The following is a 27,459-nucleotide window of genomic DNA, read 5'->3' on the forward strand; positions in this document are numbered from 1 at the left end:
TCGACTGTGCTGGTCAAATGCCACACATGGAGGTGTAGATTATGCCGGCCCAGGTGCAAGATCTGGCTGCTGTTGCGACAGATGACCCTACTGAAGCGGCAGCCTGATCGGAGGAAAGATGCTCCTGCACAGAAGGTCCAGGTACCACACTCACCTTCCCTATCTGGAGCCCCTAGGATGACTTAGGCCTGGTCGTTTCTGACCTTTTTCAGAACTCAGGGGAGGAGAGGCAGATACAGAGAGAGAGCATTCTTGGGAACTCTAGTGCGCAAAAGTGTTGACATTGTGCATTCTTGGCAGCAGTGAAAAGATGGAGCTAGGTCTCTCCCTATTGCTGGAAGACTACCTGAGCCACCTCCTGAGTTTGTCTGCATTCGCTTGTTGGTGGAATGCAATCAGGGAAAGGCCCGGATAATTCAGCCATGTCCAGATGTGCAAGGCCTCCTGGAACAGCGCCCAGGACCTCACCCCACCATGCTTGTGGTGTTTTCCATAAGGACCAGAACCAGTCTCCCCTTAATGTATGGCAGGAAGGCTTTCAATCCCAAATGAATGGCCTGCAACTTCAGTAGACTGATATGGAGGCAGGATTCCACCGAACACCAGAGTCCTTTGACCTCTACCTCTCCTAGATGAGTTCCCCAACCCAGCTGTGAGGCATTGTTCACCACCTTCAGCTCTGGGTGGGGTAGGGAGAGCAGTCTGCCACTGGTCTAATTGCAGCCGAGCAGGATTACTGCAGAGCTTTTGCAGTCTCCTCCGACACCTGGAAGGAGTCTGACAGGCTCTCCATTGGTGTAGGGCCCACTAAAAATTCTGATGTAGATCCCTATATGCCACATTCGATGGTCGACGAGCAGGATGTAGGAATCCAATAGGCTAAGATGCCTTAGAGCCATCTACAAAGAGATCTAAAACTGAGCTGGAACATCATGATCATAATCCAAATACTCTGGAGAAAATGCACCACATCTAGGAAGGCTCACTGAAAGGGAGCCTCTACAAAGGAGTCAGGACTTTGACACGATGATCATGAACTTCAGTGATGTAAGGAGGTTTGTTATTATCTGGAGGTGCTTTAACGACTAAGGAAAGCCTGCCTTCAACAGTAAGCCATCAAGGTAGCTGAAGACTGGTACCACCAACCTCCGAAGGTACAGTACAACCACTGCCATCCTCTTCATTAACCTCCGATGGGCACTGGTGAGGCTGAAAGGGAGCACAACAAACTGAAAATGCCTGTGCCCCATCGCATACAGCAGCTAGCATCTGTGGGCCTGGAAATAGCCATCCAGCAGGTCTAACCCCACCTTCTAGTTTCCTAGATACACAGCAGACAGAACTTAGGCCGTTTCTTGAATTTGTCTGTCTGCAGGAAAAAATTGAGAAGTTAAAGATCTAAAATAAGCGAAGGCCTCCACCCTTTTTTGGCACTAGGACATAATGGGAGTAACACCCAGTCCTGATCTCCAAGGATGTAGCGCTCACTATGGCTCCTTTTGCCAAAAGACCCTGAAGTTCCTAATACAAAATGGACAAAATGGACAAAATATCTTCTGAAATCAACTCTGATTTAGGTGGAAGAGGCAGTGGTAAGACATGGCAGCACATAACTCAGTTTGAATATCTGCAGGACCCACCTGTCGGATGTCAGAGCTTGCCACTCATGGAGAAAAAGAGTATTTATGCCTTATTATCACAAAGTGATTGCAAGCCGCTAAGGGCAAACTAAAGAGGTTTCAATGCTGCTGTCAGAAGGGTTGAGGACTGGGAAATTTGCTTCCCTTGCTGGTCTGGATGCTGTCTGCCAGATCTCCTATCCTGACCCTGAAAGGGCCAAGGTGTCGGTTGTGGTGAGCCTTGATGCTGTCTGAAGGCGAAAGTCCAAGCTTTGTCTCAAAAGGGGTGAAATTGTTGATGATACTACCTTGTGAGTGTAATAAGATTGTGGGAGTGCGCAGTCTTGGAATGCTTCAAAGAGAGTACTCTTTGAAGCATTCCAAGACAGAGTCAGCCTTCCCACCAAATAGACAAAACCTTTCAAAAGCTTAATCATCACCAGGGCAGCCCATGGATCTCATCCATGCAGGCGCTGGAGCATCACAGTGGTGCCGATCAATCTGCCAAACAGTCGATTGTGTTCAGACCTGACAAGATTACGTACTTGCTGCATCCTGGCCATTTTGAAAGGTCTGTGCCACATCTGTGCAAAATTATTCTGGAACTGCTGGTAGGATCTCAGTGACTGAGTCTCATAATGCATAGAGGTACAGTCCCAGCAAACATCTGGTTCTGACTGAACTGTGGGCGAAACTAGAACGAGAAAAACATCTCCTGCCAATTGCCTCAATTCTTTTGGACACTGTCCAGGTGGGTGTGTGGGGGGGGGGGTATGAAAAGAATTGGAATTAACCATTTTAATGGATGGCTGTACTTCCAGGAGTAGGAAGCTGCGTTATGAAGCAGTGTCGCCTAGAGTAGATCTATGACAACAAGCCCATTGTCTACTTATTGGTGGGCAAAAGCTGGGTTTGGTCCAGGTGCCCATGAGAGTGTCGGTTAGGGCCTCATTGAATGGCAGTAGAGGTTCAGATGAGGATTATCATCGTCTCCTCCGTGAGGACATTGGTTTTTACTTCAGCGGAAGACAATTGCAGATCTAAGACTCTGGCCGCCCATGTAATGACCATGGTGAATGAAGCAGATGCTTCTGTGGAAGGACCGGGAGGGTCAAGAAGTGTCTAGCCCACTGGCCTCATGTAGATCCATTAAAAAAGTGTCATTATACTGTCGGGTGAAGTCGCCCCCACCATAACCATCAACCCCAAAAGCTGGGTGGCTTTAGTCTGATCAGAACAGCTGTTGAGCACTGGGGAGCATCTCAAAGGCAAAGGTCTTAACAGAAGGTCTGGCTTTCATAAAAAACATAGCAGCCAAAAATGAAGCCCACACCTTTTGATCAAGTGTATCCTTATAACCCTTTGGATGCAGGAATATCAAGAAGTATTTACAGATTGTCTATTTTGATATGGTAGTATCTTGAAGGGAGGACACAATCTTTGAATGGCCAACTCCTCCTGTCCCCCTCATGTTTATAGCTTTCTTATCAGAGTCAGAGTGTAAGGGGACAGGTGCCTAGGGACTGACCTCAAGTGCTGCTTTGACTGATGTCAAGACTGATTTGGTGCAGAGCTGATAGAACAAAGGGAGTGACATTTTCCTCCAGCATTGACAGCATCGGAGCTGGCATCAATGCGGCATAAATCAGCATGTAACACAGAATTTGACGTGGAGTCAGCTCCGGAGCTCTACCGGAAGTGGGTTCAGGAGGTACAGATGGAGACACGGGCAAATCCGCTGGCGGTACTCAGAATGAAGGCCTCTGAGGATCCATGGGACACAATGGCGCACCAGTAGGGTGCTGAAGAGGCTAAGCATAGCCTCCTTAAATTCCTCAATCTGTTTCTGCCTTGCCAACGAACCAGGGAATTTGGGATGCATCAGAATAGTCTGCGGAATTGGCCCCTTGGTGGGAGTCCAAGAGAGAGTTTGTGGGGCACCTTGACATCCTCCCAACTTCTCAGAGGGCGAGTGATGAGCTCGGACGAGACCTGCATGAACTTCTTGTATTTCGTTTTCGATGATGGCTTACCCGAAAACTTGGACAGGGCTAAAAACCTGTTGTGGGCGGGAACGGGTCTGTGTCCTTGACTTCGAGTGAGAGCGGTCCTTTCACGACTTATTGTGGTGCTCAGTGATGTACAGGTTGGCTTTGTGTTCCCGGTCCGCCTTCGGGTGAAATCAGGGCACACTACTCCTCACACGATTTGTAGTCATGGCCTAACCCCCAAATACCAGCGAGGCATCTCACGGCGATCGTTCACAGACATTTGTTTGAGACAGTCGTAAACCCTGTAGTTTCATTAGGAGACAAGTTCCCTTGCACACTGGACATAAATGGTAATGAAAAAACTCAGTAATTTACAAGAACATTTTGGGAGTTAGCTCCCTATCCATGTAAGAGGGCGCAGAAAGAAAGGAACTGATGTCAGCGCGCTCGAGTAGCTCTAGTGGTCCCCTATGGAGCGGAGAGGAGTCGACGTGGATCAGCACTTACTGGTTGGAATCGAACTGTAAGTACAGGCTTATCTCTGTAATGCTACTGATTGCTTTCTTGCCAATGAATAATAAAAAATCGGTTTACAAAAAAAAAAAAGAAATGGATCAGCACTTACTGGCGTGCAGGGGCTATGCTGAAATATCTTCTGGATCAAGTGCCTGGGTATACTCTAAAGGTCGGGAGTCTGCAGTTATAAGTATACATCAGCAAATTGGGGACTGTCATAAAAACTGCAAACAAAAAAAAAATAGGCAACAAGACTTTTTATATTTATAATGCACTATCCAGAAAAGGGATGTACAAAGTTGACTCTTAGAAGGTGCATTAGATAAGACAACAGTGTAAGGCTCAGATGTTCAAGAACCTAGCTTCTCCTTAAGAAAGATGGTGAACTAGCTAAGAAGGAAACAGCACTGAAGCATAGTCTGGTCCACAGCAGGGACAAGGGGGCCTAAAGAAGATACAGTGAGTGTGGTGGTGGGCACAAACGTACATGAGGCTGTTAATGGACGTGGTAGTGCAGGATATAGGAAATAGTGAAATGCTAAAAGGTAATTTTGGTATGCCATGTACAGACTACAGTAGTACGAGAAGGAAAGCAGAGTACAGGACAAAAAGAGAGAGATATGGTAAAGGTTTAGACTGGTTCACATGAATAGAGTCACAACATTGAATGTGTTGCACTTCCAATGGCCACATATGGTATTCATAAAATGTTGCCTCAAATACTAGGAATGCACCTGAAGCGCTGGGCAGCTTCATGAGCTGAAACATGTAGACTTGGAAGAAGGGTGAGTGAGTCTACTCCTAATTTTTAATAATGTCAAGCAAACACAAAAATACATTAAGGTCTGGGATTCCTATAAACAGTTGTGGTGTTCAGGACATTTGAGAAGGGGTTGCATTAGGATACAAGCAGCAGCACATCAGTGTGGTGGTTTTTCATGCAATGGCTAAAGGCAGTTAAAAATCCTAGGACCACGAGGATGAACGTTAGTAGACAGCACAAATGAGGCGTTGTCATAAGAAAGACACAGTATATAAATAAACTAAATCCCAAAGAATGGGCTTGAAATTGACAGCAAGTATTATTAGCTGGACTCAATGTTGCTAGGTATTTTAATTTTTATTGTATTGAAGTGAATGTATAACTATGCCATTTGTTCCTCAACTCCCATCTTTTTCATAGCATTAAATATTGGGGACTGTTTTACCTACTAGAATGAAGGAGACAAAGTTGGTCAGTGACACTTTTAGTACTACATGTTTATGTGATCTAGTTAGAGATGCACTCGCATCACCCTACCTGGCTGTGCTGATTCTTGGGAGTTGCCATATCCAAAGGAGTAGAAACTCTTTTACATAGCTATCCTCAATCACTACAGACTGGCCAGCCCACTTCCCAATTTCTTTTCCCCACCTGGTCGGACCACTCCCCCATCGCTTTTCCCCACACCACTCTAAAGCCACTTTAAAAGGAAAATGGATGTCAGTTGAAAAAGCGCTCCACTCTGCCCTCAATGACTATCCTAGAAAGCAAACAACTAAACGTTTTAAAAAAACATTGACGGGGTAACAAAAGACTACAAGACTATCATTATGACAACAAAGGACACCTTGACAGGCCTGTAGCAAAAAAAGAGCAAAGACCAAACCCACCCTGGTCCTTGGATGACATCTTAAGTTGTAAGAAAATGAATAGAAAATATTAAAACCAGCACCACTACCCTCCAAAATAAGAAAACTTAAGAAAGAGTGCACACACAGCATCTCATCTGCCAAATACATCTGGGAACAAATAATGTTGTCATCCATTGGCACTTGATCATTATTCTGGCATTTTAGAGAACCTTGACACCCCTCAAACAGAGCATTTACCAACCCCTTAATGGAAAAATATGAGAAATTCATCAACCACTTCACAGAAAAAAATTATTAATCAGAGACATCAGGATAAAGACCGTTCATAGAGAGGACCACTGCTCCAATGCTTGTAAGGAGCTAAGTAAAGGACAGATGTGGTACTTGTACAAGTGATGGACAGAAAACAAAATAAATAAAACAACATAATTTAAGTATCTGTGCGCATGTATGCGACTTGAGCAGATGTTTGATAATTTGTATAAAAAATGTTGAAATTCAATAAACAAATTTAAACATTAACATAATTTATGTATCTTATAGTCTAGACCGTGCCGTACATTGTGAAACACATCTGGGGAATGACAGAGACTATGTGTCACTTCAAGATACCGCAAATAAATAGACTGGGTGGATCTGGTGATACTTTTCTGTTGTCACCTGGGTGTCTATGTATTTTATTGGCAAAGGCATGGATCCTGCTCTCTTAATACCTTTTCAGGATAAAGACAGCCGAATATGGCGGCATGGGTCTTTGTACAAATAAGCATACCACAAAATCTTCTTCAGAACGTATTAAAAATGATCTTAAGCTCTCATCAACAGTATGCCAATGCAACACAAAGTTCAAACTACTAAGCACGTCTTGAGATAATTTGTGTATGGTTTCTTCTCTCTTGCCATCAGGCATCTTAGAAAATCTAAAGTAACATGGTAATTACTGGCCCTTGCATTGAGGTGGTTCTTCTTTATGTGCATTGGACACAGACATTGTGACGGCATCCACCTGTGACTTAATATTAGACTGGCATTACTGTGGTTATTTGCAGGTACAATTGTGGTATTTCTTAGCATAATGTGGGATCTTGTGGGAAAATGTTATGCACCCACTGCACAATGATTAGCCTGGCATAACGGTAGTATTTCTTGGCATACTTTGGATACCCATGGCAAGATGACACACACTTCAGGCATAATGCAGACCTTGGCATAAAGCTGGTAATTCTCAGCATATTATAGGCATCCATGACATAATAGTCCATCTCTAATATAATGCTGTACGTGGAAAAATGGTGGCAATTTTTTGAATAATGTAGTATCCATGGCATAAAAGCAATTACGCAAAACGCGAGTTGCACCCCACAGAATGATAATATCATGAAGATCATATGGAGATACTCAAAGTATCACTTCAGAGACTGTATAATAACTCACCATCGTGAGCATATGGCTAATAACACCATTTGGATTGGACCGCATTGCCTACAAAATCGGAAGGAAGCAGGCTTGTTTACTCGCTATGGACTTTCATTCAGTATCATTGATTTACCCACGGTGTTTAATTGCAAGCATCTCTTGACGTTTAATTTTCTGTTTTATTAATTCATTCAATGCAGTTATGTTCTCAAACAAATAATTACTGTGGTGTCGTTTTACTTGTATTAGATTGGGTTTTCGATTACTGAGTTGATGCATTATGGGAAAGTGAGACATTTCATTGGTTTGCAATAGCGCACAGGGGGCACAGGGGGTCACGTGAATAGTCGTAATTAGGGAGTGATAGGTAAAACGTGTGCGCGAGAATGCTTGAAAAAAAAGCTCAGTAGAGGCGGGAAGTCGATGACTCCCTTCATTTGGAGAACGCCAAACGCACTTGAAACTGTTTGTTGCGAATAAGGAGGTAAAAGAACGGTGGGCTTTTCATGGAAGTTTTGTTGGAAGGAAGGATGATTACATGTCACTGTTTCTGTTTGTTTAGACTACAATCACGAGGGGAGAAAGAGGGGTGGGGGGTTAAATCACTGGCTGCTAATTTCTTTACCGTAGTTCTGTGTTTCTTCTAGACTCTGTCAATATAATATGACCGTTGATGTAGTTCTTTTCGATTTATTACAGTACCCCTGACGAAGAACTTTTTACAGTTCGAAATGCATTGGGTGATTTTTGAAGCGCCAGCTCGAAGGAATGTTTAAAAGCACATGTCTATGTTTAAGCATACTGCAGCATAAGACGTTTGAAAATGCAAATTAAACACTCTTTACTCAACATCATCGTCTCTGGAGTGAATGAAAGACTGTATATTTTGAATTCTCTGACAACGAACCTCTTGATCACTATCGATCACTATTGAATACTTTGGTTAAAATGGAGCGCATTTCAGAGGAAGTTTCCTCAATTTAGCAGTGCAGCAGTTGGGGTGGTGACAATCGCCTCCTTCGCCAGTTCTCATTTATACAAATGCTGTGCAGGGACGGTCACAGCATGCTGCTTGCACGCACGTACCACAAAATTTTGTTTCTAAAATTGAACCTAAACACACATGAAGGGAAGGTGTGCAGTCGCTACACTGATTATGGATTTGTAATACTTGACGTCCCGCAAAACGCGAGTTGCACCCCACAGAATGATAATATCATGAAGATCATATGGAGATACTCAAAGTATCACTTCAGAGACTGTATAATAACTCACCATCGTGAGCATATGGCTAATAACACCATTTGGATTGGACCGCATTGCCTACAAAATCGGAAGGAAGCAGGCTTGTTTACTCGCTATGGACTTTCATTCAGTATCATTGATTTACCCACGGTGTTTAATTGCAAGCATCTCTTGACGTTTAATTTTCTGTTTTATTAATTCATTCAATGCAGTTATGTTCTCAAACAAATAATTACTGTGGTGTCGTTTTACTTGTATTAGATTGGGTTTTCGATTACTGAGTTGATGCATTATGGGAAAGTGAGACATTTCATTGGTTTGCAATAGCGCACAGGGGGCACAGGGGGTCACGTGAATAGTCGTAATTAGGGAGTGATAGGTAAAACGTGTGCGCGAGAATGCTTGAAAAAAAAGCTCAGTAGAGGCGGGAAGTCGATGACTCCCTTCATTTGGAGAACGCCAAACGCACTTGAAACTGTTTGTTGCGAATAAGGAGGTAAAAGAACGGTGGGCTTTTCATGGAAGTTTTGTTGGAAGGAAGGATGATTACATGTCACTGTTTCTGTTTGTTTAGACTACAATCACGAGGGGAGAAAGAGGGGTGGGGGTTAAATCACTGGCTGCTAATTTCTTTACCGTAGTTCTGTGTTTCTTCTAGACTCTGTCAATATAATATGACCGTTGATGTAGTTCTTTTCGATTTATTACAGTACCCCTGACGAAGAACTTTTTACAGTTCGAAATGCATTGGGTGATTTTTGAAGCGTCAGCTCGAAGGAATGTTTAAAAGCACATGTCTATGTTTAAGCATACTGCAGCATAAGACGTTTGAAAATGCAAATTAAACACTCTTTACTCAACATCATCGTCTCTGGAGTGAATGAAAGACTGTATATTTTGAATTCTCTGACAACGAACCTCTTGATCACTATCGATCACTATTGAATACTTTGGTTAAAATGGAGCGCATTTCAGAGGAAGTTTCCTCAATTTAGCAGTGCAGCAGTTGGGGTGGTGACAATCGCCTCCTTCGCCAGTTCTCATTTAAAAGCAATTATTACCATATTTGATGGCATGTTCTATGACTGAGTTCACTCAGGCTCGGCACAATATTGACCCTTACATTTATGTCATTATTTTACCCGTTTCTACCAAAATGCTGACTTTTGGGACCAAAGACGTGAATCTTTTTAAAAAAAAAATATTTGTATTGGTTTCTGGTTTCATGAAAACACATCATTCCAAGTGTAATAGACAGCAACATTCAAGACATCTCGGTCTGTTCGTATACAAACATGTATGATATATGTCACATGGTAGCACACCCCTATTCCTCTACCACCCACTGCAGTTAACCCCATCCCTTTCATGATCTCTTGTAAGGGGGCTGTGGGGTGTCGCTGCTACTCTTCTCCATTTGTGGCCTGTGTAAACGTGTCCAGTAGGTCAATCCCATAGTGTTGCATCCAGCTGCCCCAAACCCTGCGAAAGTTTCCGGGGCACCCTCTGCTCCTGTATGTGAATCCTTCTGCTGCTATGTATAGGTCCATTCCTCTCTTCCATTCATGTAATGTCGGTGAGGTTTGTAAACCCAAGTGTCTTGCTACATTCACCTTCGCGACCACTAGGCCTAAGGTGCTGAATAGTAACTGTAGTCTTGGTATATCTACCTCGCTCTGGATCCCCAGAAGAATACATTTCGTGTCTAAGGGGACGGAGACCTGCAGCACCTCATTTAGTTCCTGGATAATCCCTTCCCGGTAGGCCTGTATGTTGGGGTGAGTATGTGGTGGAAGTTCCCCTTTTCATGTCGGCATTGCAGACAGTTTGGATTGTCAGCCCGCCTAACTCTGTGAAGTTTGGCCTTGTCATAATACACAAGATGAAGGATCTTATATTGAATAAGTCGCAGACATGCCTTAATTGGCACCTACCTGGGGTGCATCAGAGCGGCCTCCCAGTCAATATCTTTCATTGTTCCTACCTCGACCGCCCACGTTTCCTGTACCTTGCCAAGGTTATCGGGCATATTGTTGTTCAGGGTTCTGTATGCAAGTGACACTGACTTAAGTGTGAATGGCTCCTGCAGTAGCCGTCCCTCTAGTGGCACGTATTCCGGCAAGTCGTCCCCAGTCAGGCCTTCCGCTAGCCATGGATGTCATAGCTGGGCATACTTAAGGAATTGGGACGTATGGAGCGTAAAGTCAGCACAGAGGGCAGGGAAGGTCTAAGGGTGCCCTTATCAGTGATGTCACTAATGGTCGAGATCTTCAGAGTTTACTTAATTCCTTGAGCCAATTCCCTTCCCACAGTGGTGTCACCTTAGTAATCCTGTGTTCCCATCCTAATGTTCTGGAGGCCCTCTCCCATGTCTCAAGAGTAGTTTGCGTGGCCAGAAGCAATCTATGTCTCCCCTTGCCTCTGTAAAGATAGTGGAGGAATATGCGAGGCGTCAGTATTACTCATTCTGGCCCTATATGGGGGTGATCGCCTGCTACATGTATGCAGTCATGGATTGGAGTTAGATGCTCTGCCCAATAATATGCTTCAACATCTGGCAATGCCATCCCCTATTCTATGGAATACGCTGTAATGTACACTGCGCAATCTGTGGATGTCTTCCCAGCCACAACAAAGAGCGCTGTTTGGTGTCAATCTCCCAAAATATTGTGCACGGGAGGCAGTGGTAAGGGTGTTAAAAAACTGGGACAAGGTGATCATTTTAAACATTGCTGCGCTGTCCATTATCGTGAGTAACAGGGTCCTCCATATCTCTGCATCATCTTTTTTTTTTTTTTTGCTTTAACAAAACCTTTATTGAGCAAATAAAGTCAGCACACAGCATTTCGCCTACATCCACCTCAGGCCGGCAGCGTATCATAATGAGCAGAGGAATAAAGTTGTACACAGCGAAATGCCAACAACCCGAAAGGGCAGGCCGCGCTACAGTATAGATGAGTTATGCATTTTAATTGAACAAAGAGATTATCCCCCAATAACCCAAAAAAAAAAAAAAAATACCAACTAAATACCCCATTCAGAACCAGCTTCACAGTGAGAGCAGTAATAGTTCAACCAGGAAGACTCTGAACGAGCCAGGAAGCATCTGGGTCAATAGACCTCAATCGTGAGGTCGGAATCACTGTCATGCATATCTGAAACAGCAATATTATCCATCCCTTAGGCAGCCTTAGTGCCGCACCAAAAGATCGCAGCCGGTCGCGCAAGCGCCCCAATTGCCCCAGCACCCATGCAGCCGTTGCAGGGAACCCGACACTGGGAGGCCACAGCAACCTCCCAAGGGCCATCAAGCCCGTTCATACACCCTCTGCACACTATGCAGTCTCTAGTCCAGTCGGGGGGGGGGGAGGGGTCTCCTCATCAGGCAGCAGCGGATTCTGCAGCAAGTACGCCTTCAAGGGGTCCCATATGTCCCGGGGGCGGAAACCAGTCGGGAGGAGGTCAGAGTAAAGAGTGAGTTGGTCTTGCCAAAGGATCATTGTCTCCAGCCAATCTTTGAATTTAGGTGCCCTCCCCCTGCCCCATCTGCAGGCTATCCTCCATTTGGCAAGGAGAAAGCACAGTGAAGCAAATTTCCTATGCAAGACTGGGAGGCTTGCTGTATACCCCAAAATGCCAATCAACGGAGCAGGTGGGAGCACGGTGTCTAGCATTTTCCCCACTGCCTCAAAGACCTGTTCCCAGTATAACTGAAGGGCCGGGCAGCCCCAGGCCAAGTGCAGCATATCGGCACAGTCTGTGCGGCATCTGTCACAGCGAGCGTCCTCCCGGAGCCCATACCTGTGCAGTCTAGCAGGGGTATAATAGTATCTTTGCAGGAATTTGAAATGCGTGATGTGCAGCCTGCCACTAGCCGACACCCTTTCCGTTTGTGTACAGCAGTAGTGCCATTCCCAGTCCGTGATGTCCCGTTCGAGTTCGCCAGCCCATTTAGCCCGAGCAGGGCTATGCGAAGTGCCAAGTTCGACATATATAGACCGGTATAAAGTGGACACCAAGTGGGAAGCATTTGAACACAAGTTGGTCGCACACTGCTCGTCACAACAGCAAGTTGCCCCAAAGGACTGTGGTGAATGTAGTGGCGACGGCGGGTACGCCTATGCCACGATGTGTAAAAAGAAAAAAGTATGTGTTGCATTTAGCCATCCCTGGACACGTGTTTCGAGGTAGTTGCCTCTCGTCAGCAGGGAGCAGGACAATGTAAAGGGGTGCCGAGTGGACTGCCAAAATGTAATTAAAACAGGTCAAATACCTCTCATGGCGCGCAGGTGCAGAACCAGGGCTCGTCAGCCCGATAGCTCACGGGAGCCGTAATAATTTGAACACAAGTTGGTCGCACACTGCTCGTCACACCAGCAAGTTGCCCCAAAGGACTGTGGTGAATGTAGTGGCGACGGCAGGTACGCCTATGCCACGATGTGTAAAAAGAAAAAAGTATGTGCTACCATTTTAGTGAGAATGTTACTGTCCACGTTAATGAGGGACAGCAGTCGATAGGAGTCACACTAGTTAGCTGGTTTCCCCGGCTTCAAAATGGACAGGATAAGGGCCTCTCTCATTGTGGGCGGCAGCGCCTGAGTCTCCTGTGCCTCTGCATACACTTCCCGAAGAACGGGGGCCAGCTGGTCTATGAATAGCTTGTAAAAATCGCTCGACAGCCCATCCGGGCCGGGCGCCCTGCCAGACCACAGCTGGAGGATCGCCTCTCTAATTTCCTCAGTCGTGAAGGGGACACACAGGAACTCTCTCTGATTGTCACTCAAGTACCCCAGCGTGATCTCACCAAAGAACTGCGGGAAATCAGCTGCATTGACCCCCTTTGAGCGGTAGAGCTCCGCGTAGAAGTCAGTGAAGGTCTGCAGTATTTGGGCGCTATCTTTCTGGAAATTTCCATCCCCGTCCTCCACCTCCATAATATAGGTAGCATAGCAAGGTTGTCTTATGTCCTGCGCAAAGGCTTTCCCAGGCCTTCCCCCCTCCCCATATCGTCGCGCCTGGGCGTACTTTCCTCTGAACATCACCTCTCTGTCCGCCGTGTCTGTGTATTCAGTCAATAGCTCTCTCATCTTGGCCCTGCCCTCTCCATTCCCCCTCCGCCACATATCTACCTCAAGTCTTTGAGCGTCTTTTCTAGTAGGTGAAGCCTGCCGCGGATATCGCGGAGTACTCCAAAACTTTTGGCCATACATACCCTTCGTATGGTGACTTTAAACGCCTCCCAGAGTGTACCAACTTGTTCGACCGAACCCTTATTCTGGTCAAAGAAATCTGTAATTGCCTCCCCCAGCTCAGTTCTGAATACCTCGTCGAGCAACGCCTCGGGGGGGTAAGTCTCCAGCATCCGAGACTGGTAGCCAAAGCCGGGACATCCACCACCAGGCACACCAGGGAATGATCAGACAAGGTGCGAGCCGGGTGATTTACAGTCTGTACCCAAGAGCACAGCCCCCTACACCCCAGCCAGTAGTCCAGTCTCGACCAAGACTCGTGCACTGTGGAGTGAAATGTCCCCTCCCGCTTCCCGGAATGTCTCTACCTCCACAAGTCCACTAGCCCGCCGCTCTCCAGCAGTCCCCTCAGTGCGCCTTGGCTTTTCGTATAGTGATGAGGTAGGTGTGAGGAGCGGTCGAGTGTTGGGTCACAAACTGTGTTAAAGTCGCCCGCCCAGAGTATGTGAGTGGCTCCCACTGCAAGTATCTGCCCCCACAGTACATTCAATACGTCCGGGTTGTCTATGTTAGGGTCATAATAGCTGACAATAATCACAGACTGCGCGCCCAGGGCGCCCCACATCATGCAGAACCTGCCCTCCCCATCACCCCGCGTACCAGCGCATCGAAAGGGGGTGCCTCTCTTAACCAGAATGGCCGTGCCACGAGCGTAGGTAGAGTAAGCAGAAAAAATCCTTTCTGAAGCCCATCTACTACCAAAGGTGGGGGAACCTCTAGGGTCAGTGTGAGTTTCCTGTAGTGCCACTATGCTGATGTTGTGCCGGTCAAGGTAGGAAAGTATTTGCCGCCTCTTCCTGGGATCCCTCAACCCCCTCACATTCCATGATAAAAGCTTCAGGCTGTTTCTCCGATCCCCCTCCATTGTCGTATAGCAGTGCAGTTGAGAATCGCCCGAGCCTCCCCAGTGAACAGCTCACCAGTCTCAAGGGCTGCGCCTCGCGCTGACGCACTGGCCACTATGGTGCAGTGTATCAATGTTTTAAAAGTGTGTCCTGCATCACCTCCACTGTGTTCCTCTCTCTCTGCTCCGTGAAACTGTCCCATAGCCCTCCCTCCCATCTTCCCCTCCCACAACGGTGCCCCAAATGCGCCGGTATCCCATTGCCCGCCCCCCTCTCCTCCCTCCCGCAACATTAATCAAATAAACTAACAAAGCACCGCAGTGCAACAAAATAAAATCGAACCAAACACTAGATCTAGTCTAGTTCTTGAGTTTTGAATACAGGGGACCTCCCTCAGTGGGGCGCTAGAGTGCCTTTGAAGGCCCCGTGTCCCACCGTACAGTAGGACTCTCTCTATCTCCTCCCCAGGAAGGCTGGTATGGAGGAGGATTAGAGTCGGGGGTGTCCTCCCCAATAAAGCAGACCCCTTCAAGCCCAGTGCAGCATAAACAGTCAGGCTACTTTAACCCCTTCAGTGCCCGCCCCTTTCCCCGCCCAGTGCCGCGCTTTGTATTAGCGGGCGGAGTTCATGACGAGCTGGACTCGTCATGGGCACAGCGCCACCGTAGCCCATGACGAGTCCAGCTCGTCATGGGCACTGAAGGGGTTAACATAAGCATGAACAGCCCAAGCCAAGCCGTCCAACAGGGTTTCCAAAGGGTAACAGCAGAAGATATCTGTTTAAAAATCAGCACACAAGATTCTCATCTGGTGATGGCAGTCCAAGCAGAAGGGACCTCTCCGTTCAGGCAGGAGCCCAGCAGTACATCACAGTCCCCGGCCTCGGCCACATGTCCCATCGACAGTTCCATCTCAAGGCACCCCGGAGGCGACCCTTTCTCCCCCGCTGTCGTGGCGCTAAGCAACGGACCATTGTGACTCTATTAAACATTCGAGCATATTGGCCCAGGGTCTTCAATCCTCGGCCATGGGTGAGTGCGAACCCGAACGCACCCCATTATTTCTGTATGTCGGAGACGGTCGTCTCAAGGTCTTAAGGAAATCCTCTGCCTGCTGTGGGTTCGTGCAGATTATTGTGCGGTCCCGGTGCTGTATGCGCAGCTTGGCCGGGTATAGTAGAGCGTACTCGATGTTCGCCTGTCGCAGTCTCTGTTTCACCGGTATATATTTCCGGCGAGCCTCTTGGACCGCCAGAGTGAAATCTGGATAAATGGAGAACGGGTTGCCGTCATATTGCAGGTTCGATAGTTCTCTCGCCCTGCGCAGGGCTACGTCTCGATCCCTGTAGTTGAGCAGCCTTGCAACTATGGGTCTCGGCGGGGCTCCAGCCGGAGGCCGCGGGCCCAGCGTTCTATGCGCCCTTTCCACTATCAGATGCGCCGAGAAGGAGTCCGCTCCCAACGAGGACGCGAGTAGTCGCTCCACGTAATCCTCCATCCTCCCCGTGGCCGTGGACTCCGGTATCCCCACCAGGCGTATGTTGTTTCGCCGACTACGCACCTCTAAATCCTCGCTTTTCGCTACAATTACTTTCAGCAGTTTATCCATTTGAGTCAGTTGGCGAGCCATCTCCGTGGAGCTGTCTTCAGTGGTGGAGATTCTTTTTTCCGCCTCCTTTATCTGTTCATCGTGCTTGTCCACCTTTAGCACTAGAAAATCCAGCCTGGTGTTCAGGGTGTCCATTTTCCCCGAGAGGGCATTTAGGCTCTGCTGCCTTGTGATAAGCATGGTTTTTAGTTCATCACTGGGGGCGGTCTCAGGAGCGGTCGACAGCCCCAGGGCATTCATCCCCGCATCCTCAGTGACCGGGCGCGTGGTCGATTTTTTCTGGTCGAAAGGGAGCTTGGACTGGCGTGCCTCCGCTTTCCCCATGACGGTAGACTTACAGGCTGTGCGTCCAGGAATGAGCTCCTATCCCCGGCAGTTCAGCTCCGCCGTCGGTGCAGTGTCACAGAGCCCCAACTCAAACGCCAGCCTCTCGTCGCCGCCCCAGCCGCCAGCACGGACCGCGTCCCTGCGGTATGGTCCCAGCTAGCGGAGAGGCCAGTCCCCGCGCAGCGGCACCCACTTCTCAGCACAGGAGGGGGAGCAGGTATGTCGCCCAACAGCCGCCTCAACCAGGAAATGCCACGGTCGTCCTCTCGCAGTCTAATGACGCTATCTCCTGGGCTGTCAGCACTCCCGGAGGGCCCGAGGGGGGTGCAGTCTCTCGCTCCCACACCCTCTCAGCAGCATACGACTATGGGCCTGTCCGTTGGTCCTCCGCCACGCGCGCCGCATCTGCACAGAATTCCGGGCGCTCTGGGGTCCGCCGTCCACACGCCCGAGCCCCAGACCCAACAATTCAGTACTCAGGGGGCATGTACAGGCAGTCACATCTCCCCATGCAGAGTGAAAGCAACCTCAGTAAGGGCATATCCTGTCTCCTGGCACCCGATGCTCAGGCAGCACCGCTCCTCCGATTCACCCCAGGCTCAGCAAGTGTTCAAGGCAAGCACGTACCAGTAATGGCAGGTATTAACGTCTCCTTCGCCGCTCAGGGCACCCAGCCCCGTGCAGCCGCCGCGTCAGATCTTTCGAGGAGCCTCTTCCCCCACGTCCGTCGGAGCAGCGCCCTGCAGCGCTCTGTGCGGTCGCAGCGAGCCTCGGCAGTCCAAATATATCAGCGCATGGAGCACGGCAATTCCAGGGGTGGCACCAGCAATCCTCCGTCCTCCACACTTTATCTCTGTATAATTCGCCGGCCGGAGCCCTCTCAGCAGGTCATGTAGCATTTATATTCCGCCGTCAGGCCGGTTACCTCGTGGCCGCCGCAGCCCTCAAGTAGCCCGCAGAGCCGTCGCGATCGTCCGCCGGAGGGACACTCTTCCTCCCCTAGGCAGGTCAGGGCTCGATATCTCCCCAGGAAAATGTCGCTGTGTCACCCAGCTTTCAGCGAGTCTTCCTACGCCTCAGCCGCCCGCTAATTCATGCTGCGTAGTCGTGGGCGATGGGTCCTTGCACGGATTTTTGGCGGATGACAGGGTCAGGCGTCCAGAGCCTCACATCTGTGCGGCCATCTTGGTTTAGCGCCACCTAGCGCCCCCATCTCTGCATCATCTCTGAATTTATTCAGAATTCATTGGACATTGTGATCGCAGCACAGTCCCTGGTCTGTAGTGAGAAATATACCCAGATATGTAAAAAGTCTACTACTACTCTCAGGTCTCTCTGCAGGGGAAGCCAGTCTTGCATATGTATGGGGCTGTATACCATTATGCCAATTGACCCTATACTCTGAGTGTCGTCCATAGTCATCAATCGTTTGGAAGAGGATGGGGATCATAGTGCCAAGCTCCATTACGTGCAGTAGAATGTCATTGGTGTATAGGGATATTTTCTCCTCAAACGTGTCTCCCTGAGTGACCCTAAAACCCTGTATTCCTGGGTGTTGACTGACCCAGCAGGCCAGGGTCTCTACAGTTAATGCGAACACCAGTGGGGACAGGGGACATCCCTGTCTAGTTCCACGACAGATGGGAAAGTCCTGGGAAGTTCTGCCATTCACCCGCACTGTTGCCCTTGGGGAGTTGTATAGTAGTGCCACCCACCTTCTGAACTTTGGTCCTAGTCCAAACTTGATCAGGGTGGAGTCCAGGAACGGCCAGCGTACTGCATCAAACGCTTTCACTGCTTCCAGGGACAGAAATATGAGGGGAGTGTCTCGGTCTTTGGCAGTATTAGTTGTGAGTTCTGCGGAGATTCCATCGGGTCACCCGTCCGGGCAGGACTTCCGATTGGTCGCAGTGGACCAGCGCTGTTATAACGCACCATAGTGTTGTGGCAAGGATCGTCGCAAGGATCTTCAACTCCATATTCAGGAGGGATATCGGGCAATAAGACTCGCACCTGTCCCTTGGTTTACCCTCCTTATGTATTGTTTCTAATGTGGCCAGTCACAGATCCAGCGGGGAACACCATCTCTATAGGCATCCTGGAAAAGGTTAAGCAAGTAGGTGCTCAGGAGATCCGTGCATCATTTATAAAACTCGACCGGGAGACCGTTTGGGCCCGGAGATATTGCCGCCTTCACCGCGGTTAGTGACAGGTCATCGTCCAGTTCCTGCTTTTCAGTCTCGTCTAGTATAGGGGTCTGGATTTCAGTCAGGTAGTCATCGATTTAATGGGCATCACAAAGGGGTTTGGCCTCATAAAATTTCTTATAGTATGCAGCAAACGCCGTCGCTATCTGCTCATTGGTGGAGTACGTCAAGACATGAGCATCTATTGTGGACTGAACCCATCTACTTTCCATTTCTTTTTTGCTCAGCCAGGCTAGCAGTTTCCTGGCTTTGTCACCAAGATCATATATTCGGTGAAGAATAGCTAAGTGCTGGTCCTTAGCGGCGTCTAGAGCCAAAGTCCCTATATTCCTGTCTAGGAGTATCTAACTGCTGGGAGAGTAGTGGATCAGGTCTCACAGTGGCCTGTTCCTCTACCTTCAGTATCTGGTGTTTCAGCTTCTCTAGACTTTCATTCCGCTTTTTCTTTTCTCATGCCAGACAGTTTTGTGCCCTGTCTCTCAGCACCACTTTGTATGCCTCCCAGAGTGTGACCCCGAACCCGCACGTTTCCTCGTTCTCTTTGAGAGAAAAACCTTGGTGTCTGCCCTGATACCTCTAATAATGTCCCCCTTCCGTAGGTCCCAGGCGTTGAGCCTTCAATGTGGCTGTGTTTTACGGGCCCTGTACCCCACCTGTACCCATAGTGGCGAGTGGTCAGACAATCCCCTAGCGAGGTAATCTCCCTGACAATCTCTCCCAGTTCTGCCAAAATAAAAATATAGTCTAGTCTAGAATAGACCTTATGCACCTCAGAGAAATAGGAGTATTGTTTGGCCTGCAGATTTTGTAACCTCCAGACATCCGTCAGACCCATTGAGTCTGCACAGCGCACTAAAGGAGTGGGAGTGGCTGAATATCCCTGGCCCCCAGTGCAGTCCATGGGCATGTCCATTACATCATTAAATTCACCTCCTACCACATGAAGTGAGGCTGGAACCTCTAGACACCCCAATATATGTACCATAGATATCCGTCCATGTGTGTGATACCTTGAAGGGGGGTGTCTTTTTTATCATGATGGCTACTCCCTGGGACCCGGAGGTGTAGCCTGCATGAACCAGTACCCTATATGTGCCCTCCCCAAGAACTCACTCTGGTACCCTGTAGATGTGTCTCCTGAAGCATCACTACATCTGGGTGTAAGCGTTTGATATGGCGATAGGCCAGCCCTCTTTTAATCCTGTCACCGAGGTCATTCACGTTCCACGTCAGGCACGTGAGGGCCTGGTTGTCTATGGGGGTCGACATGGGTGTGATGTATTATAGGAAGCTGGCTCTGAATATTCTATACCAAAATGAGGTTTAGTGTGCACAGAGTCCAATGGAACCCCAAAGGTAGGTAGAGGTAAAAGTAGATAGCACCCTACTCTCTATTTGTGGTAGTGTGGGCGAGCAGTAAGGCTTTATCAGAGGGTAGTGTTAAGCATTTGTTGGACACACTCAATGAAAAATGATGTCACACACTCAAAGACTGAACTCAGACCGATTTGAATTGCACAAAAAATATTATTTAGTTGTATTTATTTCCTAGAACCAAGCAGGCCTGGCACAGGTAAGTGTATTTGATCATTTTCAAGGCAAGTTGAACAATACAAGCAAACTGAATAAAAATGACTTTGTTACAGGTTTGTAAATGTTTTCATATAGTGGAAATTACTGTTAGATTACTTCGGATTACTTTACAGATTACTTTCTGGATTACTTTTTGTACTCAGTGTGATATACCTAGCTATCACACTGGGACATTTCCTAGAGAAAAGCTAAGTAAGCAATTTTTAGTTATTTGCAGTTTTTCAAAGTTCCATACAAAACAAAATAACATTTTTAGGAAAAACAGTCAATTTATTCCTATAGAGAAAAATGAAGTTAAGGGTTTGCAGGTAAGTACAAGATTGTGGGAGTTGGTGTTCTGGGGTTAGAACCAGGGTCCATCAGGGTTAAGTATGCACTCTCCAAGTATTCTCAGCGGCACTAGTGCGGCCAGAAGCAGAGTGCTGAGGCCCAATGTTATCCAATGGGGGATAGGGGGCCTCCGGTAGGTGGCTACTCACGAGCAGGCCACAAGGTTGTGGGAGCAAAGCTCCTGGGGTTTAGCTCAGGGCAAAGGAGGATCCGATTTAGCACCCAAGGTACACCTGCATCGGCGCAGGAGCGACTGGATGCAGGGTGCTGGTTTGGTGTCGGGTGCCCTGTTGGTTTCAAAGGGGATTCTCCGGTTTCACCAAAAACTGCAAGCTCGGGACGAAGATCTTCTGGAGGTGACCACCGGTTGGAGAGGTAAGTTAGGATTCCTGAGGATACTGGGACACAGTCGGTTGGGCCATCCAAGGCTCTGGGACTTTGGGTGCAGGGGTGTCTTTAGGCATTGGATTTTTCTTACCAGCTCCGGTGCGGTTAAGGCGGTGGGGGGGTCCTCCAGAAAGAGACTGCAGGCTTTGCTTGGTGATTCGAGGCAGGTCAGAGATCACCAGATCTCAGGTCAGGATTGCCGGGGAGACCTCCTTGTGGTGTTGGGCCACTCGAACTTGGGCCATGTGCATCGGGTGCAGAGTGGTGCAGACTCTAGGATTTGGCCAGAGTCTGTGGGTGAGCAAATCCGGTGCTCACGGGAGACAGTCTTTTTTGTGGAAAGGCAGGGCAGGTCGTTGGGGTTCTTGAGGTTGCTGGCTGCAGCACACACCGGGATATTGCTTCTGCAGGTTCAAGGTGGGGACTGGACAGTAGGGCTGGGGCCAAGTCAGTGGGCGCCCTACTCTTCTTAGCTTTAGCACTGCTTCTTCTGTCCTTCTTTTCTTCTTGGTCCGTTCTTATCTGAGGAGGAAAGGCTCAGGGGTGCCCCTAAATACTAGATTTAAAAGTGTTACAGGTAGGTAAAAGTTGGGACCAATGGGTCCCTTCCTTGTGGTGGGTACACTCCCGAATATGCCACCCTACAGTGGGAAGAGGGCATATGCCTCACTCTGGTTGTGTGGGTCCACCCATCTGCAAGATGGCAGGGACTGAGAGTTGTGCTTCATCTCGCCTCACTCACCTGAGGGGTGGGTTGGCAAAGGTAGGCACACCTCCCTTTCTCACTTGGTTTTCCTGCCGATTCTCCCACCCGTAGTGGGGGTCAGAACAGGTGGGGACCAGCTGCTGGAAGCAGCAAAGGCCTGGGGAAGCTCACAAAGGCGGCAAGCCTTTGAAGCTTGGCACCTCATCCCAGGATTTGCATTGTTTTAGACCCCCCAAAGCAGCAGGCTTTCAACCCAGGGGTCCAGAAACATGTCTGGTAGTGGCAGCTGGTGAGCAGCCACTTAGCCTGGACACTAGTGTTAGAGAGCATCTTAGAGATGCCCCTGAAAAATGACCTATCTGCATTTTCCATTAAATCCCACACTGACATCAGTGTGGGGTTAATGGGAGGAGGAGGAGGAGTGTGTATATATGTATGTATGTAAAGGTACAGGGCCTCTAAGGGTGGCACAATAAGTGCTGCAGCCATTAGGGGCCTGCCCTTGCCACAGTGCCAGATGAGATGTTTTTCAGCCATGAGGTCAGGAAATCTGGTTTGCTCGTCTCCTCAACTTCCTCCAGAAACCCCACAAAGAGCAAGTTATTTCTTTTGCCCCATGTTCTCGGCATCTTCGATGCGCCAAAGAGCATCCCTGCTGGTTCCTCGCTGCTCCAAGACCCCAGTCCAGAGTTCTGTTATTACCTCCTCAACTTCTGTGACACAGGTTTCTGCCACTGTGACCTTTTCAGAGACGTTTCAAAGGTTCTGGCGAAGCAGCGTTACCTCGAAGCGGACTTCCGGGATCCTGTCTTCCAGTGCTGCCCTGGAGCAATGTATCTCCTGCAGCAATGTAACCGCATCTGGTAATGAGGATTGTGACGTTTCAGGAGGGGTGACCGGCTTGGGTTATCCATCCATTTTTCCTTGCCTGGATGTTTAGGATCTTTGTCCTTCACCCTCATTTGAGACATGTAGTTGTCCCTACGAGGACCCTTTCCGTGCTCCAGGTGTGCCCTTGCTGCTCCCCAAAAACTACTCCTTAGTCGCTCCAGTAAGGCGCCCGCCACACCCGATGTTCCTAGTGCGCTGCTCTCGCCTCTCACTCTTTGCAGGAATCTTTCCCTCATTCTTCTGTCCACGCAACAGCAGGGAACCCAGTATCTCCTCCTCGTGGCGAGGGGTAGGCCCACCAGGCAGACGAGTCCAGCTCGCAGAGGCGGTCTCCCACCTCAGACAGTCATTTCTCTCCCGCTTCAGGGATATGGGGGAGTGGGTTCTTCTAGGTCTTGATCACTGGGCGCCCTCCCCCAGATGGAAAGAACGGGGAGGGTCCCAAACCAGTTCCCCCATAAGTTCTCGCCCTCTGCTCTGTGCCCTCAAGTCAAGGGCGGGGCAGAGCTCATCAGGCTCTGGTGCATAGCTTGTCGGGCAGACCGCTCAAGTGTGCAAGTCTCCCTCGGCAGGGCCCACCATTACCTCAGCTCAGCTTCCCAGCCCCCGACGGGGGAGTGGGGAGCCCAGCCTTCTCAGATCACGGAGTGAATGGCGGAAGCATCAGGTGCCGCTGTCCAGGCCTCCACTGAAAATGGGTGCCCTAGGTCCGGCCTCCAATCTCTGCCTCGGGATCCAAGGGTGGGTCTCTCTTGGCCGTCCAGCTCGGTTCCCTCCAGGATCCTCCTCTCTGCTTCACCGCAGTCCCACGTGCAGACTGCGAGCGATTGGCCCGGATCTTTGCTTGTTTGGATCTCGAGCTGACGGGCTCACTCAACACCAGCATCTCGACCGCTCCCCCTCAAGACATCAGAGGGGTGAGGGAGAAAGGAGCGGACCCCAGTCCCGGGAGTCAGTTATCCACATGATCCTTTCCTTGTCCCGCCAGCTCTTCCACCTTTTTGGCCGCGCACAGGTCCTCTACTCGGTCAGCAGCACCTCCCGGTCTCTTTCTTCACCGGTTCCAGCCTTCCGGCGGTCGGTCTGCACCTCGGGGGCAGGGGGACCTCGTTAAGCAGGGTGAACAGGATATAAATATAGTTCTCTGAACTGCAGAATTTAACGGCATAGTTAGTGGCTCCAGCCAGAGCTGTTGCGAGGCACGTCGTATTTGGCCATATTGTTGCTCACGCCCCCCAAAGACGTGAATCTTGACCTTTTGTGGGTGTCCATTCTTCGCATGCTCTACCAATTACATGCCAGTAAAACTTTGGAGGGCAGTTTGCTAATATATTTGAGGAGTTGAGGAACCGAGAACCTTGCGTCCTACTCTGTTGACAGCACACAACACCACCAGCCTATGTAAATATTTGAAACAAGTCCCATTGAAGGCATTCATCCATCCATTCACCCATTTATCAATTAGAGCACTCACTCATTCAGTCATCCATCTGTTCAATCAATCACACACTCTACTATTTATTCAACCATTGATCCATTCCTGCATTCACCCACTAAAATATACAAAGAACCACACAAAAAATAAGAATGTTTACTTATTGACAAAAGAAAAAGGCCTTTTGGTTTAGTTTTACCTGTTTAGCAGTAGATCCCAAGTATTAAAATTACGGAACTGCTATTTAAACTAAACAAATAAACATATTTTATGGTTAAATTTTACATACACTGGATAAAAAATATTTAGAAATAGGCACACAAAAATACAGCAGTAAACATTTGACCAGTACTGCACGCCGCAATTGCTTGATACAATTGCAGATGGCTGAAAGGTTAAGTTCATCAAATAGATCTTAAAAGTCTAAAGCCATCACACATTAAGAGCACATCATGCCATCTTACCCCAGTTTGTAGTCAAAGGATCTAGTCTCATTTAGAATTATGCCTCCTCTTTCAAGTTCTTCTATCTGCCGTTGAATTTCATAATCTAAATGAAAACCAAAAACACATTCACTCTGGTGACCGAAAGAAACGTGTGCACATTGAGACCAATTGATACCATAGTGGTGGGCACAAAGGCGAATCCATCATCCGCCTCCGCAGTAAACAAGGAAATATAAGGAGTAAGCAGTAAACCTACTGGTGAAAAACAGAGGCGTGGAGAAGAGGGGTGGAGGGTGGAGTTTAGTGACCTCTGAGTGGAAAAAGAGAACCTGATGGTGACAGGAGGTTCTGTACATGCCCAGTGTTCATCTCCAATTGTAGCCTGTAAGAAGCAATCGTGCTGGCACTGTGGTGGTATGGAAGTGTCATTAAACTGCAGAGGGGTACAGCAGACATCAAGGGCAGAGAAGTGTAGCCAGAGAGAAGCACAAACTTGTAACGGAGAATTGAACATATATACCAATCTAGAGGTAATACAGGTTACTAAGTGAAACATGCAGCTGCTGTGATGATTGGGGCAATGCACAATGAGATGTCGCGAACAGCTAGATCTCTCAAAGGTCTTCCGCAAGCATGTTTTTAGGTGGAGGCTTCTGTATCCAGGAGATTAGGAGTGCATGGGAATTGGCAAGGTATGCCTAGAGTTGACCAGGCAAACAAAGACACCATTGGAACCTAAGGGGGAGGAATAACTGAGTTAGAAGGGATTCAACCCTCCTTGCAAACAGTCAAAAGAATGGGAACTGGGGCAAAGAGAGCACCTTGATCTCAATTAAGCACCATTTTGGCAAAATTAGTTTAATAGAAGCCAACGATTTCAGTAGAAAAAAGTTTACAAGTTCCAGCATAGATTAACTAAGGCTTGAAATGTAGCCTGAAAGTTGGCTTCCAGTACACAGGGCTTAATACAGCAGATTGACTGTAATATGGCTTTTACAGTTGAGTTACGGTTAATACAGAAGTTAAGGGATTTAGTGTAGGTCTGGGCAGTGACCTCCACTCCGTTCGCTGAGTTTTCAGCACTCCGCAGAGCATGCAGAGTTCCGTTTGCGGAGCAGTTTTTTTCCTCGCACACTTGCCAATGTTAAACTAGAGAGCACGAGTAAGGAAAATCCAACGCTAGACCACCTGCCAGCGAGATTTCTCAACGTGGGCAGTCGCTGATGGTCATGACCGCTCGCGTTGAGAAACCATCCGTTCGCGTTGAGGCAGCTGCTGCTCGAGTAGAAAATCTACCACTGTACAAGAGCTCAGGCATAATGGGCCATATGTAGGGAGCCAAATACCGGTCGGTAACGGCCGATTTTCGGTAAATATCCCGTTACCGACCGGTATTTAGGCTTTTGGTATGTAGGGGGCATATTTCAGGATTCGGTAATTTACCGAATCTGTAAAATTACCGAATCGGTAATTTCACCGATTCGGTAAATACCGAATCCTGAAATGATATGTAGGGGGAGTGTGTCGTTGGTGTGGGGATTCGTTATTTACCACCAACTAAAAGTTGATGGTAAATGACGAATACCTGTAAAAAAGCATTTTTTTGCAATTTGAAGTGTGCAATGTGGCAGACATACATACCCTTAGGGCATGTATGTGCGCCACATGTGCACACATGGACGAATCAGGGGTGCAACAGGGTGTCAATGTGACACCCTGCCACCCATGATGATGCCTCCCCCATTACCGATTCGGTATTCTCCGAATCGGTAATGGCAACTGGCTTCCCATTCATTCCTATGGGCCTCCAGGCCCATAGGCATGAATGGGAAGCCAGTTGCCATTACCGTATCGGTAAATACCGATTCTAAAATACCGACATATACCGAATCGGTAATTAATTACCTACATTACATTTACCGATTCATAAATACCGAATCGGTAAAAATCGGTATTTAAGAATCGGTAAATGTAATTTACCTACATATGGCCCAATATGTTTTAAAGGCCAGAATATCTTAAAATATCCAATCGGCACACCCTATCATAGAAACTCTCTTAGAAACGCATAAAATAAGAGGACAGAGAATTAATCAAAGAGGAGCTAGTCAAAGCAAAATTCGGTTCCAAGCATAATGTATTAAAAGCTCATATCAGAGCTGCTGATTCACGCTAGGATACAAGATATTGGGAAAAATTGCATGCAATCACAATCCTCCAAATAATTATATTCCTGGCAGTTTTGTAGAATCTTGTGAGGGAGAAATCAAAGTTGAAATGGCAATCTACTTTCTCTCATGGAACATACTAAACAAGGGCTGCTCTTGAATCGTGTTTGCTCATCATGGCCATTGAGCTAGTGGTTAATAAGGAATCATAAAGGGTTCAGGGAGCCACTGTCCAACATAGACAACTGTAGCCACGAAACCAGACTACTTAAAATGGAGGACATTGTAAATGAGTGTAAAAAGTTCATGGTGTAATAAAAAAAAAACCTATCTGAAGTGCAGAAAAAGAATGAAGGTGGGAAAAGGTAAGGTGGGCGAAGAAGAAATCTACCTGAAAACGTCATTGTGCCGAAAAAACAGAAAAATGAAAAACGAGACAAAGCGGCTGAAATCACCTATAGCTTTTGCCAGGAATCGTGCACTATTGATGTTTTTCACTTCTGTCCTGACACCGTAACTCTCACCAGGACGATGTACAGATATGTTGGCATCCACTCTTAGTTGTCCCTCTGCGAAGAAAAAAAAGAATATTAAAATCGGGTAACTTTCTGTAGTTAAGCAGCAAAACCTGTGTGAGGCATACTGAATGGCAGGATACATCCATGAAGTACAAGCATTGTGAAAGGCCATCAATCTAATCAACCACTGCAATGAATGTAAAGATGCTAACTCGACTCCACATGGTTTTTTATGCAACATTTTGAACTAGTAATGTAGTAAGGCAAACCTCTACAAAAGCTTTAGGAAACCAGGAGCCAGATGCACAAAGCTAAGTTTTTTATCGT

The 27,459-nt window shown here is 47.9% G+C and overlaps 1 protein-coding gene across 4 annotated transcripts in view; it reads right to left on the reverse strand.

The window, feature by feature from the left end:
• GATB (glutamyl-tRNA amidotransferase subunit B) overlaps positions 1 to 27,459 on the reverse strand; it is a 488,988-nt gene that overhangs the window by 211,102 nt on the left and 250,427 nt on the right. For all 4 annotated transcript variants that reach the window (XM_085641666.1, XM_085641663.1, XM_085641664.1 and 1 more), the window contains 2 exons: positions 27,070 to 27,183; positions 24,465 to 24,549 (listed from right to left, as the gene is read on the reverse strand). In XM_085641666.1, the coding sequence (XP_085497792.1) occupies positions 24,465 to 24,549; positions 27,070 to 27,183 (199 nt within the window). The remainder of the gene's footprint in view (positions 1 to 24,464; positions 24,550 to 27,069; positions 27,184 to 27,459) is intronic.

The sequence above is a fragment of the Triturus cristatus genome, chromosome 2_2 (assembly GCF_964204655.1).
Source record: "Triturus cristatus chromosome 2_2, aTriCri1.1, whole genome shotgun sequence".
Lineage (NCBI taxonomy): Eukaryota > Metazoa > Chordata > Amphibia > Caudata > Salamandridae > Triturus > Triturus cristatus.